Source organism: Lissotriton vulgaris, chromosome 10 (genome assembly GCF_964263255.1).
Source record: "Lissotriton vulgaris chromosome 10, aLisVul1.2, whole genome shotgun sequence".
Taxonomy (NCBI): domain Eukaryota; kingdom Metazoa; phylum Chordata; class Amphibia; order Caudata; family Salamandridae; genus Lissotriton; species Lissotriton vulgaris.
Window position 1 is genome coordinate 452,076,478 of NC_141698.1, and position 19,261 is coordinate 452,095,738.

Sequence of the window (19,261 nt, forward strand, 5' to 3'; positions counted from 1 at the left end):
TCCGAGATCTGCCGCTTGCAGGAGCTGCCGCGTGGGGGGCACCTAGTGCGTTCCGGGGCCTCTGACGCTGGGGAGCCCCGGGAGACCCTGGGTGCTGAAGATTGCAGAGAAGCGGGGCGGCCGCCAGCCGGAGGACGTGGCCGAGTTGAGTCCTGACGGAGCCAAAATCCACGTGAGCCCGGTGCTGCGGCCTAGTCGCGGCCTATCGGCCGAGGTCTCTCAAGGCCGCAGCAATAGACTGAGGACTGGAGGAGGAACCAGCGAGCATCCGGATCCCCAAGAGTGGCTTTGGTCCTGCCTGGGTGCTTGTCGGCCGGGCCGTGTGACTGCGGCGGCGCCCTGCGGTGGAGCGGGGGCCTGACTAAGGCACTGGAATCCCGAGGGATCTGCGGCCGCCGACCGGGGGCCCTGGTGACTGGTCCTTGGACCTGGCGGTTGTGGGGGTCCCTGTTGCCATTGGGGGCCTCCCGCCGCTGTGGAACCCTAGTGTTTGCCCACTGCAGAGGAAGAGTCGTGCCTGTGGCGGTGGTCACGATTGCATCGGGGGAGGCGGCCTGTGGACCAGACGCCGCTGCCTGAGCAAGGAGGGTGATCCGTGTGAGACCGGGGGGGGCCTCTACACCCGACGGGGACCCCCGGCATAACTACTTAGCGCCAGTGGCGGTTTTGCGGAAGAGCGGCGGATGGAGCGATCCGGGGCCCCATCTGCCCGGTCCTCTGGGTGAGCCTGCTGCCATGGAGGGACCACCGTCTCGAGGGGCTCCCGGGGCTTGCCTGGCCCTACAGTGTCCGGATACCATCACCACAGCATCACTCGTCGTCACGACAGCATCGCTCGTCGTCACCACAGCATCGCTCGTCGTCACCACAGCCTCACTCGTCTTTACCACAGCCTCACTCGTCTTTACCACAGCCTCACTCGTCTTTACCACAGCCTCACTCGTCGTCACCACAGCCTCACTCGTCGTCACCACAGCCTCACTCGTCGTCACCACAGCCTCACTCGTCGTCACCACAGCCTCACTCGTCGTCACCAAAGCCTCACTCGTCGTCACCAAAGCCTCACTCGTCGTCACCACAGCATCACTCGTCGTCACCACAGCATCACTCGTCGTCACCACAGGATCACTCGTCGTCACCACAGCATCACCTGTCGCCACCACAACATCAATCTGTGGAACCATTCAACAACTGGTTCAAATATGTTCTCTCAATGTTTCAAGCTTTATTACAAATGTCACAAAATAAAAATTAATATTTCACTTCTGTTCTTGGATTTTCGTCACAATAAAATACACTGAACATAATCTTCGCAAAAGGTATTTACAAAAGTTTAAGCTATTGCCATTATAAATTACAATAACTTTTATTTAAGTATTTTAAAAAAAAAAGCCATTGTTATTTGTAATATCAATACATATTGCATTACTAAGGCTATAGGTGTCACATTTGCGAAAGTTATAACTATTGGCATTGTAAACGACAAAGCTATTAATTTCGCTATTTTCAAAACCAACACATAAATAAAAAAATTGTCATTTACAATACCAATAGCTCAAACTTTCATAATGCGAGACCTATTGCATTGCAAATGCTTGTTTCTTATGGGTATTGTATTTCTTTTTTCTCTTGTACATTGTTTGCACTGGAGATTCCTTAGTTGAACATGTATTATGAAAAACTGCTTGTTACCCAACCTTTACGTGTTCACCCACTACCCTATGCTTATTCTGTGGTCCACTTCAGAGTCCAACCCATATATAACATTCAAAATAGAATTGTATACATGAAGAGATACTCACAAGATGCACTGATGTTTGAGTTCACCACACTAAGTCTCTCATGGTGTAATACGACATTGGATACTTATGTGTTTCTTGCATTGCGGACTTAAGAAAAACTGGTTGTGAATGGTAATGAGATGTTGAACGTGAAACTTATTTACAATAAACAGATTCCAATATTAATAAAACAGTTGATTACTGGAACGCGGTTGGCAATACTCTATAGCAAGTACTGAATGCCAAATCACACTGATGCCAAAAAGCGCTCTACTAGGACTCCTAGATGGCTTGGGTTACACCAGAGGTGACAAAAAAGTGGTGGGCAAGGCTATCCTGGTGGCAAAGAGACACATGGCCAGAGTATGAAATCGCCCACCTACACTGACCATGTGGCGTAAGGGGGTGGACCAGTGTGCCCAAATAGGAAGTCTATGAAAATGATGGGATACTATGGTCTACACTTGAAAATGCAGACTTTCTTGATATCTAGCACTGATGGCTCTAATTGGATTACTGCATGATGCTTGGTGTGGCAGGCGCCTTTTCTATTTATATTTTTTCAGCTTACTGGCCTTACTTGTAAAGAAACCAAATAAAACTGGTTATTTTTTTTAAACCAGTTTGGGAACCAGTGATCCAGACAATGTTGAAGTCTCCTGCTGTTCTTGGGAATGAGGAAGTAAACTTAATATTCCAAGTCGCCACCTGGGTGTCTGTTAAAGAAGCAAACTCTTCTAGGTGTAAAGGAGGATGCTATTACTTTATTAAGTCTTAGGTGGAAGTAAAGGTAACTATTCAATTTAGAGAAAGGACACTTCCACTACAGTCAAAAGTACCCATCTCAATTAATTCCATCCACTTGTGTGGACACCTCTGCAGTTTTCTTCAAGTAAGAGTAATATGAGCGGGCTGGGGGAAGGGCTAGGAGAAGCAGGGTCTGGTTTTACCATATCGTGCCCCAAGCCCATTCTGCTCTCATCTGAAGCATGAGTCTACAGAGGCAGTAGGCGACTCCCCTTACTGTAACTTCAGATGTATCTATCCTATGAAGGCCAATAACCTCACGTTACTATCTTTCTGATGAAGAAGTAGATGAGCCCCTGTCCTCTACGTGTACATCTTTCTGAACATCAAGAAGATGTAGCATTAACAGGATGTATCTGTCATCTGGAAGAACAAAATGGGCTAAGAGTAGGAGTGGGGGCCAACTGGGATTTTCCGCAGCTTTGGAAACTAAAATAGCAACATGGCTTAAAATAAACAATAGCTTTATACGGAGATTCCACCTTAAAGCTTCCTAGAGGTGACACAAAGCGTTTTTGATAAAAAGTACACCCTTTTGTTATGTTCTGCGGTCAAGCATCTGCCAAAATGAGATCTTGCGGTCAATAGTTCCTCATTAAAACTGTATAAAAGAACTGCTTACTCTCCAATTCGTCGACCACCTCTCACAGTGTACTATTTTCATAACAGAGGTGCTCCCGGTTAACCATTTTAGTTAGCATTTTGATTGAGGTTCTAATGCTTCATTGTACTTTGATATACATTTTCTCTCTCTGTTTGGATTACTGTGATTTTAAACTTACTAAAATGCATGTTTTGTTCCTGATCTGGGATGTGTCTTGGACACTAGTTAATTGCTGGATTGCATGGTGTTAGTTTTGATTAATGATGTGTGACATTTATTGTCTTAATTGTTTGAATCAATAATGCCACTTGACTCAGTTCCTGCATTTCGCACGTGTGCCTTATTTTAGATAGCATATTTCTGCGCTAAATTATGTGGTCAACAACCACACTCTAACGGGGCAAAGGCGGGGAGGAGCAAACTGAGTCCCTTATTTTCGCGGTAGGGCACAATTAATCAAGGACCTCAAGCAGTGTCCGGCAAATTCCCAATAGTATATTTATTAAGCTACATGAATTGTTGCTACTCAAATTGTAGGTATGCCTGAAGGGCATGATAGGGTTTTGTGTCAGGTCAGTAGCCTCCATATCTAGCCCTTCTACAGATGTAGCACCTGTAGTTATATTATATATATATATATATATATATATATTTTTTTTTATTTCATTGATTTTGGTCAGAATAAATACTTGCCATCAAAAGGCATACTTAGGTGTTTTTGAAGCTCTGGTCTGAAGCCAGAAATCCTAAGCCTTACATGGCTTCATATCAATGAACACAGTATTTGTCTATAGGCTTTATCTGAAGCACAGAATGTGCAGTATATTCCTGCACTTGAATGTATTTTTACTCTACACCTTCCTGTGATGTGGGCCATGGGGAAGGTTGACAAATTTCCTCGAACTGCATACCATCACAGCAGCTCAACAGTGCCTGTGAGTTCGCACTGCCCAAGTCAATGACAGGCATCACTGCTTCTCTTTTCCCTGTTTCATTACTACTCCTTATATCTTTTGCTAGGGGGATTTCCATGCCCTGCATGCTCTTATGAATATATTAAACTTTTATGAGAGGTAATGTGGGCAATATGTAAACCTCCTTTGTTCTACTCTTCATGTCACAGTTCTGATACTAACAGGATTTTAACTTCTTCCATACGGATTGCAGAGTACTTACAATTTTGTATTTATTTATTTATATCTTTTCTTTTTAAGTCAGCAGTTATTGGTTGACTTTCTCTGTGCTTGACCGTTTTAATCAAGAAAGCACCAGCCTCTTCTTCTTTGTGCATGGTCAACACTGGATGGAAGGTTGCCCTCCATCATGGGATTCATCTGGTACTTATTACAGGTATGAGCCTGATTTCATTCTACATCTTCCTGCTCTGACTCAAAAGGAGCTACTGGTGACTGCGACCGGACCATCGTTGGCTGTAGTAAGGGAACTGTACTTTCTTTTCCTGCACTCACTTTTTTAGGGATTGATCTGTTCAGAGATATTCTATCACCTCTTTAAAAGTCAGCTTTATCTTTCTCACCTATGCCAATACATATACTCAACTGTCTTCCTGGAGATTGGGCAATAAAACGCCCCGTTTCCTGGTTGAATAAATCCAATTTTGGCATATATAAAGTAGATTTTCCTCATCTATGCGGTGTACCATAGAACTTGACATTTCTTTTTTTCAGCGTCCAATTCCATTTCGGAGTCCATTTGTCAGGAGGATATCAAAGTTTCAAGATCGACACAGAATATAGTTTCTCATGCCTCTTTTCAGATTCAGAAGTATTCAAACCCTGATCTGGTGCTTCAAAGCCAATGGCCCTTTTGTAGACTATCTAACTTTTCAGTTGTCTAACTCCCTTTTTAGTTCAGTCCTAATTTTGAGGTAGACTCTTGTCTTGTGGAGTCAAGACTCCTTTTCTGGATGATTTCTTGAGGTAGGTCTCCACACTGTCTTAGAGTAACACTTTCAACCCAATGATGCATTACATGGAGTTCTGGCTCCTTAAATGAACGGTCCTGTTCTGGTCGGTGAAAACTTCTGTTGGTGTTCTAAATAACAACATTTTCCTGCAAGGGAATCTTCAGCTTCGGAATGGAATCAACTCAAATCATCACAGCCTAAATCTAGAATTCTGGACCGTTCCATGGTTACACTCTTTACCGCTCCTGTATTCTTCCATGAATGTTCCTTAAGGTCTTTCTGGAGAGCCCCATACTTGCATTAAACAATGGCGCACCCACCATTTCCGGAATATGGTTAAAATTTGGAAAGTTTTTTTCTTTATTACTCTTAGCGTGCGGGCCGAGGGGAGTGGTAGGGTTCCCCCATGGCACCAATTGCAGTGCATGAGGAGGGTCAGATTAGCCCCCTGTCTTCCATTTGTCTAAATCCAAACAGAAGGTACATATAGAAAATGGACTAGTAAACGGATTGGAGGATCTGGTTCTGTTACATTCTGACGGAAGAATTATGGATAAACTTTCAATTGGAATGACGGTTGAATCATTTACAAATAATTGGTTGTTTGATAACTGCTTACTTAATTGAATTCTCTACTACTGTGCTCCGAAGAAGTTCATCTGTATATCGACGAAACGCGGTGGCTGTTTTCCGCTATATAATAAATATGAAGCACTTTAATGGAAAAAGAATAAATGGAAGATTCATAGTGCTTATTGAATGTTGTGGAAATATCTCTAGAATCTCGTAATTGTTGTAAAATTGGTGCACCTCTGCAAATTTATTTTTTACAGATTTTCCCTAAGGTTAGGGTGGCACATTGGCAGCGGGTGTCTACAGGGAGTGCACACAATCAAATATTCAATTGCATGATCTTCGGATTTTAATTTGTTGTGATCTTTTGGAAAACATTAAGCTACAGATATGATGTTTAGCACAAGGTAACGGGGCACCAAACTTTGAAGAACATTTACAGGGCATACTATCAATGACCCCCCCCCCTTAAAAAAAACAAAAAAACGCAGGGCATTATCGTACAGCTACTATAACTATGCGATGTCTCTGGGAGAAAAAAGCTCTACTACTGCTCCAGTACAGTTGTCTGATTCTCTTTACTGTGTGGTGGGCAGTTTATTCATGAAGCCCCAATAAACACCTCTGACCCAAATGGTGAAAAAATACTCTAAGGTGGGCTTAGTGTCTTTGCGAATTTGGAGTTCCAGTGGTTGTGATCATAAGCAATTTGATGTATGTCTGAAAATGAAATCGGAGTTGTAATATTCCAACCCTGACACTAGTCTGCAAGAGAGGGGGGGGGGGGCAGTGTGATTTCTTTAAAGAGACACAAAATATTTTAAACTGAAGTTATGATTCATAAAGTAAGCAATGGTGCCTCTTGAGGGTTACATCTGTACCATCACATTTCCTAGAATGGCTATTAAACAGAATGACTTAACAGGGGATGGGGGTCTTACTAATATGTCACTACTCAAATCTCCCTACGACAAAATCTCAGACGCCTGTGTAATGTCCACTTCTGGTATGAGAAGTTAAAAGTTCAATATTTAGCGCAGTGGTAATTTGCAAACATGAGGATTCAATGTGTTTTATTGTGTATTTTTAACTGGGCAAAGATACACTGACCTGGATAGCGTGCAACTGCGTAGGTTAAGAAAAACATTTGTAAAGTAGGTTTGGAAATAATGTAAAGGCAATTTCAGGAGCATGCCTGCCTACTTCATTCACAATCCAGGTTATTCCAGATTAATGATGGGCTGGTTGAATGAGCTTTATTGGAGAGTGGGAGCTTAGAAGAAATGGTGAGGGCTTGAGGTCAAATTTATTTCAATTTGTAAACACCTTCCCAAAACTGGTAGAGAGCTTTTTACTTAGAAGGGGCTTAAGTTTCACAAAGAACACATACATCGCAATTCCTAATGAAACAGGGTGAAGAACTTTATAATAGGCACCCATCTCTACTGATGAATGTGCCACAGACTGCCCCATCGTGATTTTTCCTTGGGAAATGAAGTCCCACATAAGATACCCATTCTACGGATTTTGGTGGAAAGAGAGTGGCCACCAATGCCATGGGAAAAAGTGACAAAGCCAACCGACTGTCTTCTAGATGTTAATAATGGCATAAGTCACTATAAATGCTGGGTAAACATAGCAAACCTACAAGCTAAAGGTCTTGCAGATATCTGACAAACCTAATTCATGAGTAGCATGTACCCTAACAGTGTATACCCATAATGGCAACCTTGGTACAAATCTCAAGTGACTAGTTCAACACAATCTCAGTAGTCACCAGCGACCAGAGAAGAGAATAATACCTTAAACAGAAATGCATATTCCAAAATATGTATTTTGAATTACCTCTCTGAAGGTTAGCTATGGCTTCATCATAGTTCTCGAGCTCGAGCTGGCACTGCCCCAGGAAAAAGTGTGCTTTAACAGACTGGCTATCCAGCTCCAGGGCATGCTTGCAGTCTGCCAATGCCTTATCATGCTGCTGCATCTTCAGGTGGCAGAGGGCCCGGTTGGTGTAGTACACAGCCACAGATGGGTTTCGGTTCTGCAAGACAATGATACAAATTATTAATGAATGGGTTTCACATTAAACCGGAAGCCCTGTTACATCCAGATGCAATTCCCTAAAAAGCCCCTTTCCTTATTCCATCTATATTTCAGATTGCCACACATCAAGGTGAAAATTTTCCAGAAAGCACTTACAGGAACGTTAGCTAATGTCAGAACTGCATTTTGGATAAAGTTCAAGGCAGAGATTAAATGCCCTGTGTGAATTGTGCAAGATTAATTAGCATTTCCATGTCTCAGCTTTCAGCATACAAAACCAAACATATATCCTAAAGCTCAAGTCACAAAGGAGGCAGAAATGAGTTTTAAAAATCTGTTAGTACGTTCTGGAATGTTCTGTTCAAGAGCTTGCATGGAGCCTTTTGACTTGCACAGCCCTTCAGTCGTAGTTCACATGTAAGAATGACTAACTTTCTAAGCAACCAATAAACAAATCATCTTTGAACTAGGAATGAGATTACTGAACACAAAAATAACTACTGACCACAGCATGCCAATCCAGAGGTTTATAAAAGCTATCCTGCCACTACCCCTGCACAGTAGCTGTTTTCTGGTGCTATACCGTACCTTTATGGCCAACCCAAATGTTGCTTTATTTTATTTGGTGGTTTCTATAATGCTTTACCCTGATTAGTCTCTTTGAAGGGGCACCTGCTTTCGCATCAAACTATACAAATAAAAGTGATTTACTCCTGAAGACTGGGCAAAAGCTGATGCATCACTATTAAAAGCTTATACTAAACTAACGAAAGATGGTCCAACGCCACAAAACCACTTGTGTTACTAAGTCATCACCCTCACTTCTAACATCTCTGGAAAAAGCAAGGTCTTTCTCCATCAGGCTTACGTGAAATCACAGGGACGACTTATCACAATATTGCTTTCCCACTGAGGTCAAGTCAAACTTACCGACTCTTGAACCTACCAGCTAACTGAGTACCATTCTGGTGCAGTTGTTGGGAAATACAGTGGATAAAAGTTTGGAGAGAGCTATTGAAATAAATGGGCCAGAAGATAGCAAGACTATAAATTAAAACAGTTCATGACAGAGAAAGACTTCTTGAGAATACTGGGTAGGATTTGAGAGGGAAAGCTTTCGCACTATCCTGTACAAACATAATAAATACACAAAAAATACAGTGCAAACACTCATCCGTTTCATACTCTATACCTGGTCAACCGATACCACTGTGAATGCTCTAAATGTACTACAAATCATAATATTCCGGTTTTGGAGCATAAAAACTGAAACACGTCGATAGCCTCCCCAACCTACTCATACTCCAAGCCAAATCAATCTACCAATGAGCCATAAAAACAACACACACTAAAATTAACAGCCCTCATACATAAAAAAAGCTCTGTCCAAACATTCTCTACAAGGCTTTCCAGAATTCACCCTCTCAATTCACATCACGCCCAGGTAACCTTTGATGAACTATAACTTAGTGCTACTACAGTAACTTCAGAATTACATCCCCATCAACATTTACTTAACACCTTCGCCGCAATGCTAATTCGCCCGCAGCGCTGGGGTTAAGGGGGTGGAGCGCGCAGCGCCACGGTGCTCGTGACGAGTTCGGCTCGTCACGCTGCACGGTGGCGCTGTGCTCATGACGAGCTGAGCTAGTCATGACCACGCCAGTTTTCAAGAACGTCCAGTACAGTGGGGGAATTAGCCCGCGTGTGAGCGCTGCACGTGACATGACTAGCTCAGCTCGTCATGAGCACACAGCTACCAGGTGAGTGTTAGGGATGAGGGCATGGTTGAACTATTGAAAATCACCTGGGCCACCTGTGTCTTCTGTAGTCTGGTAGTGTAGAGTAGGGGTGAGTCTTCTTGGGAGTTGTGAAAATGCAGACGAGGGGAACATGCAAGAGAACTAAAGGTGCACAGGATTTGTTCAATGAGAAGCAGCTAGATGGATGGTACAAGGGATCAGTTATGTGTTTGGTATGTTAACTGTAGGGGGTTTAACAGGACAAAGACACCAAAGCAATCTGGGTGCAGGACCAATAACTGCAGTGTGCTATCTACATCAGGACGAGAAGTTGACTAATATACCGGTCACTCCCTATCTTAGTAAAAGAAGCAAAGAGTGGTATTTGTGACGGACCAAAGTCAGCCCTCTGCACCTGACAATGTGTGGGGGAAAATAGGGAGTAAGGATTAGGGCACTTGAGACATCAGCAGTAAGCCCTGTGCAGATGTTCCTTGTGTATTATTTACAAACTTTTATAAAGGCACTAATTAATGCTTCTGTGCTGGTAGAAGAAATGATAAATCTTTACTAGAAAAGCATTGAAATCCTGAAGATTATAGAAAAGAAAATGCACATTGGAATTGTATTTATAAAGGGCGTACTACCCCCAACGAGTTGTTGAAGCGCTTTTCTGCAAGAAGAACGTTACTCCGGAGTCCTAAGTATTAAAGGGAAATGCGAGCTGAAATTCACCGTTCACTATCCAAGAATTACTGTGTGTAGATGTTGAGAAGCATGGGTGGGATGATCGAGCCTTCAGGGTCCCCCTCTTTTGTCAAGTATAGTCTGGATGAGAAAGGGGGGGAGTATGGGTGACATTTGTCCTGTTTTGAAAGTAGGATGTGATCCAGTCGAGAGCAGTCCTCTCTATGCCGGCTTCATAGTGTATTTGGAGTAGGGTGTTATGGTCAACTGTAGATGTCATGAGGCAACTGAAAGGTCCAAAAGAAAAAGTGCAGCAACTCCTTTCCAGTCTGCTGAGTTTTTAAGGAAATGAGGGAAGATTCTGTACCTCTTCCTGGATGAAATACTGTTTGGAAATCGGATATTATGCAGTTATCTTCAATGAATTGTGACATCTGTGCAAATGCTGCTCTTAATCGGTTTCTCCAAGAAAAGGTCAATTTTTAATCAGTCTGGAGTTGTTTGGGTCATGCGGGTCCAGGTTTGTTTTCTTTAATAATGGGCGTATGTATGCTATTTTCAAGTCTTCTGGAAAGATTCCAGTAGTTAAAGAATTATTGAGGATTTTTCTTTCTAGTGTGGCAGCAGAGGTAGTTAAAATACTGTTCATGATGATTTGCCGTGGACAGGGGTCAGAAGGGCAGCCAACTGGCCTTCTTGCTTTGACCAGATACATAAATACACTTTGTGATAGTTGATTGAAGGAATGCAGAGGCTGGATTAGCCTACCCTTGGAAGGGATTGTTGGAAATGGGTTAACGTTTGTGGTTGTTCTTAGTTTTAATTTGGAGTTCAACATATCTGCTTTGGTTGTGTAATGATTTGCTAGTTTGTTAGTAAATTCTTGAGTAATGAGAGGAGTTTCTTCTGTGCATTTAGGTATAAGAAATTCAGTGAGAATTCTATAAAATTCTTTATTAGCATTCAATCTGAACAGGACCTTTTTTAATAGCTTTTTTGATTGTTTGCTTGTATATTCTGTTAATTTCGTGTAGGTGAAGTTTGTCTTAGATTACTATTTGTTTTGAGCCAGATGAATTGCAGCTTTGAAATATGTTGTTTTATCTTTTTTAGTCCAGCATTCCCCAGAGGTGCTTGCTTTATGTTTGTCCTTTTTTGTTGTTTTAAGTGATATTAGGATATCGAGCGCTTCTTGGAGCCACTCAAAGTTTTTTAATGGAATTTATTGTGGCTAGATCTGTGTTGGAAGTTAGTCTGTTTCTAAATGCTCAAAACCGAGTTTGATCCATGGTCGATAATTAAATAGATGAATGTAAGGTGGACTTAGGTATGTTGCTTTTTGTAGTGCTTTGTTTTGGAAAGCTACCAGATTGGGGTCGGACCATGTGACTGGAGTAAACTTATGAAAAGTAACAAGTTATGGATTTGCGAAAATGGCATCTAGGATGTATCCAGCGATATGTGTTTGTGGACAATCTCATGTACGCTCATTGTGCCTAGGCCAGTGATAATAGTACTTGGATATGGCATATTAGGTTTGTCAAACCATATGTTTAAATCACCAAGGATGCAAGGTGTCCTAACATTTGAAACTGGGTCTAGAACCGTGACTGGGAATTTTGCGTAGCTGCTTGGTGGTCTGTAAAGAAGCAGAAAGTTATAGGAGGAAGTTGGTGTAGTGTTAGCATCTCCTCTCGAGGGCCTCACAACCTTTGTTGAGATTTGTTGTTTCCTTAAATATGACATCTGTTTCACCTCCTCTTTTGTCTATGCAATTTTGCGTGATCTTTTGATACCCTGAAGGAACAATTTCATGCCAACCCCGATTCAATTATGAAGAGTAAGTCCGGTCATGTGTTAGTTAGTAGGTCGTAGATGTGGTGCTTGTTTTGAGAGAGTGATTGAGCATTTATTAGTAGGCAGTCTAGAGATTGTGCTTTGGTAGTGATGTGACTGTTAAAAAAGCGAGTAGTACTCTTTGAGCTTGTAGCATGTACATTATTAGTACTGATATGCCATAAGGATGTTTGTTTAGATTGTAATCCTTGTCCAGCAGGCTTATAAGTTACTTTGTTAAGTAAGCATGTGTAGGGGGTGGAGATGGTGGTTGAGTGGGTTGGTGAGCTATGTTTTTGTAGAGTAGCCTTGTTGTGTAATAGACATGGAGATGCAAAGTTGTGAAGAGTGCAGTTTATTTTGTTGCGTCTGCATAGGTAGACGCTGTAGGGTTAGGGGTGGTGGTGGCGGAGCATGTGGGTCATGTTTTAACATTCTAAACTGTGTAACAGATGAGAGGTGGTGAATGACTGTTGTAGTGTGTGTTGGTAAAGAAATAAGATTTGGGAGCAAAATGGGTAAAGATCCGAATTATTTGTGTAGTCACTGGGGTGGCAGTGGTTGTTTCTATTTTGCAACTGAATACAGAATAATTTTTTATTTTTGTTGTTGTCATTTTGTATGTGTACAAACAATGTGACAGTCATGGGCATCCAGTTACACAGTTACGGTCTGCGCTCTCTTCCTCCCAATATGTGGGCCCCTGTCTTGTTGAGAACCAGCAATATGGTGCTCCGATAACAGGGCTTGCCCGCTTCACACACAATCCAAGGAGAGAAAAATAGGAAAGCTACCTGTTTGCATGTCCCTGACTGCCAAGACAGGCCCAACTCTTTTCAGTCCATCAGCTCCCGGTGCAGCAATGCATCCCAACATTCCAATAGGATCTGGAAGCCTTTATTCCACCGGTATGCAGCTTGCAGCAGTGACCTCAAGGTCCAACCCCCATCACGTGCATGGGAGGCTAGCACCGCTCCAATTTCTCAGCGATAGGCTAGGTCACCCAGGAGAGTCACGCTGGGGCAGTACAGACAACCAGCAGTCTGCTCCCTAAGGCCACACCACAACGAGTGCCACATCCAGCTTTGGCTCGCAATCACTGCCGCAGAGAGGGGCACAAAGCGAGATAACGGCACGGCCCAGCTGGCGGAACCCAGCGGCCAGCACAAGAGCATCTAACACAGCCCAAGAAGCCGGTCCAGCAGCCCCGCCAGGCCCAAGGTAGGCCCCACTTTGCCCTTCTCTGAGCAGTGAGCCCGGAAACAATCCGCTGAACAGAGTGCCCGCCGCAGCACCCCACTCACTTGCCAGCTCAAAGTCCTCGCTCCACCTGTCTCCGGCCTCCCCCTGAGCAGCACGATCCACACCACCAGTGTCGCTGCCCGAGCAGGCCTCATGGGCCACCCAGACAGCCAGAATTAAAAGCGGCTCACGGGGATGGTTGTCAACGAAACCAACACGTCTCTTGGGTAGCCCAAAACCTGTAGAGTTCAGTGCAGCCCTCCAAGTCCTTATATTCGTTGCGATATGGAGGGATTCTGTAGCAGGGATGGGGATTCCTTTAGCCCGACTCCCGGGTCATATTGTTTGGGGTCAAGGGCAACAAGTTATGTGTATTTTGTCCTTGGGACAAGTAGGCCAACCCCCTACAGCACAAACCCTCTGGCTGCCAGTTTACAGAACCACATTATTAATCAGGAAAAGACATTGCTTGCAGTTAAGGTAATAGTTTTGTCCATGTCTTAATGCTGTTTAAACTTTTATTCAGGTTCATTAATGCAAACCGTTAATTAATAGGGTGAGCGCACTAAATAAATGTTATAAACTCAGACTGCATTACTGACAGTGGTTCCAGTATAACAAGCATTGGCATAGCCAATACGTCTCGCCTATGGGACCTTATAAGTATTTATTTATGGAGCACAGTAGCCTTGGTGCAATATCATCAACTGTTTCATTGCTTAACACTTATAAGGTCCGTAAGGCGAGACCTATTGGCTATGTCAATGCTTGTTTTTTTATTAGACTTGTTATTAACAGATAGTAATACAAATAAGCCCCACCCTTAAAATCAGGTAGTGATGCACTTCCTGTGCACTGGAAGGTGGGGGGAGGCTTAATGTTTTTGTCTATATATGCGAGCTAAGGGATTGCTCATCTTGCCTGGAATGTAGCGAGGAAAGGATGGCTCTGAGCAATGAAGATTACCGGTAAGTAACTCGGTAATTTCTCTACCATAGCAAAATATCAATTAAACGTGTGTATACCTTTTCCTTGGTAAAACTATGCATGAGTTTCAAAAATACATGCACTGTGAACATTTTGAAATAAGAAGGAGTACTTGTGGATCTGAGGAGTACGAGGATATTGACTAGAGTAGATATTTTCCAATTTCATTGGTGGCGTTCCTATTCGCTGGCATAGTTCAAAGCAGAGCCGTCCATAAGTAGTAGCGAAAGAGTGCAGGAATGCATTTCCGTTAGAAAAACTGAGATACCTGGAAGCGCGCGTTATGAGGCCAACCACACCTCAGATAACAATGAAGATAAAAGCAGCCAGGGATGTGCACAATATGGCTGTGAGCTTCCCCACCTGTCACCCGGGATCTCATTTACTTTCTGCAGATATAGTGGTACGCAGCACCTCTCGCCGTAGAAAAAAAGATTGTTCCTCTTCTGTCAGGTTTTGAGCGATCTCTCAGTTGTTTGAAGAGCGCACGTCTTTATGTAAAATGGTCCTCCGAGGCCTGCATTTTTCAACACACAGCATTTCATGCATGAAATCAATCAGAGTACTTGTAAAGCGTGCTACGTACCCGTGAGGGTCTCAAGGCGCTGAGGGGAGGGGGTGCCGCTATTGCTCGAAGAGCCAGGTCTTGAGGAGTCTTCTGAAGGTGAGTAGGTCTTGGGTCTGCGGTAGGTGGGTAGGGAGGGTGTTCCAGGTCTTGGCGGCGAGGTAGGAGAAGGATCTGCCACCAGAGGTTGTTCGTTGGATGCGGGGAACAGCGGCAAGGGCGAGGCTGGCGGAGTGGAGCTGGCGGGTGGGGGTGTAGAAGAGGAGTCTGCTGTTCAGGTAGGCTGGTCCGGCGTTGTGGAGTGCTTTGGGTGCGTGGGAGAGGAGCTTGAAGGTGATCCTCTTGTCGACGGGGAGCCAGTGTAGGTCTCTCAGGTGGGGGGTGATGTGGCTGTGGCGGGGGACGTTAACGATCAGTCGGGCTGAGGCGTTTTGGATGTGTGGTAGTCGGCGTGGTTGTTTGGCTGGGATTCCTGCGTAGAGTGCGTTGCCGTAGTCCAGTCTGCTTGTGACCATGGCCTGTGTCACCGTTCTTCTTGTTTCGGTCAGGATCCACTTGTAGATCCTGCGGAGCATGCGGAGGGTGTTGTAGCAGGAGGAGGAGATGGCGTTGACCTGTTTAGACATGGAGAGGGAAGAGTCGAGGATGAATCCTAGGTTGCGTGCATGGTCGGTGGGTGTCGGTGCTGTTCCCAGTGTGATCGGCCACCAGGAGTCGTCCCAGGCTGAGGGGGTGGGTCCGAGGAGGAGTACCTCCGTCTCGTCCGAGTTCAGCTTCAGACGGCTGTGAAAAGAGCGTTCCCGAGCCGGCAGAGCGAGGAGTTTTCTGTGGTACATGTAGAAAGGCCTAGGATGGTTTAGCAGATATGAGGCGAATAGAAGATGCACTTGTTAAACATGTAAGGATCTCACATATTTGCAGTATTAAAGTGAAGTTTTAAACATCGCTTGCTGCTACAGTCTTGCGACATCAAGGCACTACTGCAAATGAGATGTGCTGCATTTGCATGCATATAGCGTTTCACAGAGAAGATGAGACATCAATGTGCATTTACGGACTGGAAGCACATGTTAAACCTTGGAGATGTACTTGGTTCAAGGAGAGCAAAATGGAAATGTGGCCTGTTTTGGAAGCGTTTTGGTGTCACGTGTTTTGACTAGAATCACTTGCCTGGGGTAGCAGCGCCTACGCTTTTAGTGGAGGGGAGATCAGTGAAGAATTTAACATATGTGATTCACTTTCACTTACAGCTCCATCTGGTTGAAATGGTGTGGGTTGTGAGTATGGCCTATGCTCTACAGTTGTGGTGTCACGCATGATGCGCAGGTCTTGTTATTTGCTAAGTGAAAGGTGCACACTTTGTCGACATGGGACGGATGACAGGCTGAGTTGACCACATTAGATTGTGAACTGTGTGCACTATCGATTGTACAACCTAAATGTGGAGCTGAGCCTCTAAGCCTCCAAGATATTGTGCAAATTTGTTTAGTCTCAGAGGTCTGCATTCTGTGTCTGCTAGCCCTGAAGCTAAATGATTACAACCCTATGGGTTAATAATGCTTGTCGTACTTAAATAGCTCCATGAGCACTGAATTAATATTGATGATGTATAGGAAGGAAAAGGCCTAATTTGTCAACTGTGTTTGTAATAATAACCTATAGACTGCATTGAGCACCCACAGTCCTCTTGACAGACAGAAATGCCTTTGAGAACTAGTCTTATTTGAACAAATGTGCACACGGAAAACCCCGCCCAGCAGGCAATTTTGCCATACTTTCTCATTCTTTGCATTTCATTAAAATAGATGAATACCTTTGTGAAATTGGAAAAGCAGGTCCCAGAGAAGGAGTCCCGCCAGATGACTGTATTGCAATCTAAGCAGCAATGACAGGGAGGCAAGTGCAGTCCGTGAAATTATATCGGCGTTGCGGCTTCCTGGGCCGGTGCTGGAGGTAACATGCGGACAGCTCTGACCACGGCTGTAAAAAGACTGAATATCTTTCGGGCCTTATTAAGTCCAGACTGCATTGGTGCAAAATAATGAGCACATCCTTTTTGAGCTTCTGCTCTCCTTTTATATCACTATGATAATATATATATATATATATATATATATATATATATATATATATATATATATATATATATATATATATATATATATATATATATATATATACACACCTAAATACTGGAAGTATTTCTACCTCACCAGACAAATACTCCGGTGCCTTCCTTCTATTTGCACATATGAGAACCCTACAGCCATAACAAAAACAAGCATTGGCCGCGCGGCCGTAAAAGTAACGCCGCACGGCCACGAAATGAAATAATAAAAAAAATGATGACGCGAGTTGTGCGCAAGCGCGTGACGGATAAAGTGTTGTGCACGTCGCGCGCGCTTGTGCGCGTAATAGCAAGCTGGTGGCGGGCCTGAGTAGCACTTTTAAACCACCTACAACATTTCTCGCAAGAGCAGCACATGAGCTGACTCTAGCGAGACCTAAAAATGTGTACACATGTTTTTAAATTTAGCAATACAAGGCTATGTATAATGCTCCCATAATGCTCTCAGATGCAAATATTTGCAGAAGCTTGAAAGCAAGATTGATGATTCTTTGCTTTAAAAATAAAATGTTTACAAAAAAATGCAAAAACATTTCACTAAACTACAGTAAACTGTTGGTTAACGTTCCTTTGCAGAATCATTTAGTAAAACGTGTTGATGTATGCTAGTATTTCCCAAAAACATTCATGATGGAAAATCAGTGTAACCAGTTTTAATAACATTATGGAAAACATAAAAATAAATAAGCATCAGTAAAGCCAGTAGGTTGAAATTGCTGGTGAGCCTTTTGGCTTTGTCAATGCTTGACTTGTTTTGGCTTAGTTTTAGTAAACCCTTAGTGGTGTGGGAGCTGCCGGGCTTTCACCATTATAACAAACATTGGCAAAAGCACAAAAACAAATGTGGCTCAAAAAGCACACACTGCCACAGTAGTTCCTGGCACTGAACAAAACAACTGTGTTGATCTGCTCTTTGTGAAAGAACAGAATGCTGTCACTCACAGTGAAGCTAGCAAAATGAGAGAGAGACAGACAGAATTTTAATAAACACAAACGGCCATGGTTAAAGCCGGACCCAATAAGGGGCTAAATTATTAAATGAAGTCTCAAAGGTGTACCCATGTCCTTGCATTGAGTGCAGATATACAGCTTTCAAAGTTCACAATACGTTACAGAAGTAGGCCAATAAATAGTACTCCTAGAAAATATTTATGAACTGCATTTTAGCATTAGCTAATGTGCAGGTGTATATTTGCTCATGTGAAAATTTGAGTGTTTGCAATTTTGCTTTCCCTCCAACCACATTTTCCCCCAACCATGGAAGAAGTTTCATGCCTGCCATTGCCAGGATTACATTTCCAACCTCTCTCAATATGGTGCTCTAAATTTAAAGGAGAGATGGTGACAACCCTTAAAACATGCAAGGTAGTAGGTTTGCACAGACTCAAAAGGGCATTCCAATCCTGGAAATGTTGCTTATTATTACATTCAGCCCCAGTATTTAGAGCTGCAGAACTTGGCAACATACGAAAATTGCTAGTATTCAAACCCTACTAAGGTATGAGCCCTGGCATATTCAGAGAGGCGATTTCAGAGCTCTTATATAATGAGATTGCTGACATAATGTATTGCCGTATTACACTGCACAAACAGCACAAGTGGATTTTGTAACAGGATAAGTAGATTTATGAAGCAACCTGCTCCATGGACAAGTAGATATTTTATTACATTTCACACCCTTGTGTAGAATAGTGCTGACAGACTCAGGAGCTCGCCTATATATCATCTGCCATCTTGCAGTGTCGGCCATTCCCCACAGGGCAAGATAATTGTTTTTACATCCATTCCATTGGTAATTTGAGACTGGTCAACCGCTCCACCTATTTAACAAAGTAGGAAAGGCAGATAGGAACAGATTTGCAGGAGCAAACTTATAGTACAAATCACACATTCCAAACTATGCGATGAATAACAGATGCTGAAGCACCTGAGAGAAAACTTGTGTTTTGTGAAGTTGTGATGGGATGGGATTTCCAATAATATTTTTAGTGGGTTTGCTTTTCTTCACAACCTTTAAAACATGCAGAATTTATTTTGCAGTTTAAAAAATAAAAAGGAGCTTGGAAGAAACTTAGTAACTCATTTTGTAGCCCCAGCTTCTCTGAGCCGTAAATAGCCCAGTGAGCATAGACAAAGAAGGTGGTTCAAAAACAGACTTTGTGCTGTGTATTTTAATACTTTAAAACTGTTTTCTTCTACCCGTGACTGTTTAAAGTTCTCTACTGGTTTTCCCCCTATACTGTGCTAAGGCCTCTAGAACACAATCACCTGCCCCCATGTAGTGTCTTGTGATTTATAGAGCGCAGGACCCATATGTTCCCTAATGGACTCTGTAG

At 43.2% G+C, this 19,261-nt stretch overlaps 1 protein-coding gene across 1 annotated transcript in view; it reads right to left on the reverse strand.

The window, feature by feature from the left end:
- STUB1 (STIP1 homology and U-box containing protein 1) overlaps positions 1 to 19,261 on the reverse strand; it is a 216,909-nt gene that overhangs the window by 98,241 nt on the left and 99,407 nt on the right. Inside the window, exon 2 of the mRNA XM_086941306.1 lies at positions 7,538 to 7,736. Coding sequence (XP_086797432.1) covers positions 7,538 to 7,736 — 199 coding nt within the window. The remainder of the gene's footprint in view (positions 1 to 7,537; positions 7,737 to 19,261) is intronic.